The 3,056-nt window shown below is 41.0% G+C and overlaps 1 protein-coding gene across 1 annotated transcript; it reads right to left on the bottom strand.

Moving 5' to 3' along the window:
- Positions 1 to 1,237: 1,237 nt before the first annotated feature.
- EMWEY_00050360 (RNA binding motif-containing protein, putative) lies at positions 1,238 to 3,056 on the bottom strand (the record flags this gene model as incomplete). The annotated part of the gene is made up of 4 exons (XM_013479595.1): positions 1,238 to 1,294; positions 1,571 to 1,642; positions 2,102 to 2,394; positions 2,555 to 3,056. 4 exons carry the CDS (start codon positions 3,054 to 3,056, stop codon positions 1,238 to 1,240), a joined length of 924 nt encoding a protein of 307 aa, XP_013335049.1.

Below are 3,056 nucleotides of genomic sequence, written 5' to 3'. Positions count from 1 at the left end.
ATATATATATATATATATATATATGTTTATATAAACAAACAACCTTTTCTCCTTCCTCTCCTTGTTTGTTTATATAAATTATTTATTATTTATTTATTTATTTATTTATTTATTTATTTACTTATTTATTTGTTTCTTTTTTTTTGTATTTGTTTGCCTTTTATGTTTATCTTTTTAAAATTTCTTTTGTGTATTTCTTTTTTATTTTCTCCTTTTTCTCCTTTTCCTCCTTTTTCTCCTTTTTCTCCTTTTCCTCTTTTTTCTTCTTTTTCTTCTTTTCCTCCTTTTTCTTCTTTTTCTCTTCTTTCTTTCTTTTCCTGTCTATTTTGTTGTCTTATTCTTAACTTCTTTTCCTGTTAACACATAATAAGAAAATAAATAAATAAATAAATAAATAAATAAATAAATAAATAAATAAATATTTATATTTATATTTATATAAAACAAGAGAGAAAAGACAAGAAAGGAGAAATAAAACAAACAAATATAATTAAAAAAGAACATATATTAACAGCGAAACCCTAAACCCTAAACCCTAAACCCTAAAAATATTAAATTACCTTTTTAGCTAAAATGCGTCGAACCGCGGGACGCATAAGGCGTCGATCTACAAATAAAAAATAAATAAAAAAAAAATAAATAAATAAATTTAATTAATTAATTAATTAGGGGTAAGTAAAAAGGAAAAGAAAAAAAAATAAATAATTATGTTTACCTCTCATTTCTTTCTTTTTCTTTTCCTGTTGTTTGCTGCTATTTATGCGGCACACTTCCTCTGATAGAGCTCGCTGCAGCCGTAGCGGACGCCCCTGCAGCAGCAGCAGCAGCAGCAGCAGCAGCAAAAGCAACAGCAGCAACAGCAGCAGCAGCGAATCGGTAATGGGTAAGGGGAAGAGGTTGGTGTATGCGGAGCAGCATCAGCAACAGCTGCTGCTGCTGCAGCTGTTGCTGCAGTAGCGACTAAAGGGTTTTGCAGGGTTGGCTTACCAGTAAGGAAACAGCCTGCTGCTGCTGCTGCTGCTGCTGCAGTGCTTTTGCTGCGCTGCTGCGATGTTGGAAGCAAATAAAGCCAAACCCTAAACTACGACGAGTTAATCGATCTCTTAGGATACGAACTTCTGTATAAAAAAAAAAGAAGAAAAAGGAAGGAAAAAAGAAAAAAAAAAGAAGAAAAAAAGGATAAAAACAAGAATAAATAATATAATTATTATTAATATAATTATAATAATCATAATAATCATAATAAATATAACAAAAATAGCAGCAGCAGCAGCAGCAACACCGAATGGGCTGCCTGTATGACCCTAAACCCTAAACCCTAAACCCTAAACCCTAAACCCTAAACCCTAAACCCTAAACCCTAAAATATGAAATATAAACCATTTTAATATGATGTTGGGGTGAGGTGGATATTCGAGTTTAAATACAACACATAACTGTATAAACGCAACAGCAAGAGCAGCAGCAGCAGCAGCACGACATGCAGCAGCAGCAACAGCAGCAGCAGCAACAGCAGCAGCAGCAACAGCAGCAGCAGCAACAGCAGCAGCAGCAACAGCAGCAGCAGCACCTTTTGCTTTAATATATTATCCAATAATTCTTTGCTTTTTAATACAATATAAGCATTCTGTGAATCATAGTCCTGAAGAGAATACACACCAAACCCTAAACCCTAAACCCTAAACCCTAAACCCTAGTAAGTCAGCCTTTAAAACCAATCTATTTGCTGCACTGCAGCAGCAGCAGCAGCAGCAGCAAAGTGGTGTCTTACGCTGAATTGTTTTCTGGCGATTCCTGCCCGCCGACAATTCCCAAATTGAGCAGCAACAGGAACAGAACGAAGCCTCATCTGCAGCAGCAACAGCAGCAACAGCAGCAACAGCAGCAACAGCAGCAGCAGGAGTACTAAGAAGGTTACTAAACAGATCAAGTGACAGCTGCTGCATGCAACCATCTCCAGCAGCAGCAAAAGCAACGGCAGCAGCAGCAGCAACAACAGCAGCATGAGTCGTAGAGATAAAAACATAAACAGCAGCAACAGCAGCAACAGCAGCAACAACAGCAACAGCAGCAGCAGCAGCAGCAGCAACAGCAACCTTACGGATTCAACTTCTGTTTTCGGTATATTGAGGTGTCTGTACACCTCAATTGGCTTAAATTTATCACGAAGAGGTAAATTACCAACAAATAAAGTACGACTATTCCTTTCTTCTCTTGTTTCTGCTGCTGCTGCTGCTGCTGCTGCATCTGCTGCTGCTTCTGTTGATGTATTTGGATCACTGTCAGGGGATGTAGATGATTCTGCTTTTTCTGCTGCTTTTGCAGCAGCAGCAGCTGCTGCTGCTGCTGCTACACCAGCACGTAGGCTTCTCCGCTTCTCGCCTTGGCCACCCGCTGCAGCAGCAGCAGCAGCAGCAGCACGCATACAGAGGCAGCAATCATAGCAGCACGAGCAGCAGCAGTAGCAGCAGCAACAGCAGTAGCAGCAACAGCAGCAGTAGTACCATCAGCAACAGCAGCAGCAACTTCAGCAGCAAAAGAACACACTGCTTACCCAGGGCCGCAGCATCTCCGCTGCTGCTGCTGCTGCTGCTGTTGCTGCTGCTGCTGCTATGGGGTGTTGCGAAGATGGAGTGCTGCTGCTGGGTGGGTCTGTCAAAGAGAGCCCTTAATTGCTGCAGCTTTTCATCTTCTTCTTCGTCTGCTGCTGCTGCTGCTGTTGCTGCTGCTGCTGCTGCATTTACCTTTTGCTTCTTTTTCTGCCCATTTTCTTCTTCTTTCTTTTCCCTCTTCTTTTTATTTATATTAGGGGACTCCTCGTTGCTGCTTTCTGCTGCTGTTGCTGCTGTTGCTGCTGCTGCTGCAGATTGGATAAGGGAGGCCAAAGTCCCTGGAGTGTATGGGGAGCTCTCAGCGGCCGACTTTGACTGTTGCTGCTGCTGCTGCTCTGGCTGCTGCTGCTCTTGCTGCTGCTGTAGTTGTTTATCGCCTTTGTTCTTTTTCTTCTTTTCCTTCTTTCTATCCACCGCCTCCTCCAAGGGTTTTGTCTTCCCCAT

Source organism: Eimeria maxima, genomic scaffold (assembly GCF_000499605.1).
Source record: "Eimeria maxima Weybridge genomic scaffold, Emw_scaff1232, whole genome shotgun sequence".
Classification (NCBI taxonomy): Eukaryota; Apicomplexa; class Conoidasida; order Eucoccidiorida; family Eimeriidae; genus Eimeria; species Eimeria maxima.
The sequence above is the reverse complement of the archived record's forward strand: the minus strand, read 5'-3'. Positions and strand labels throughout refer to the sequence as shown.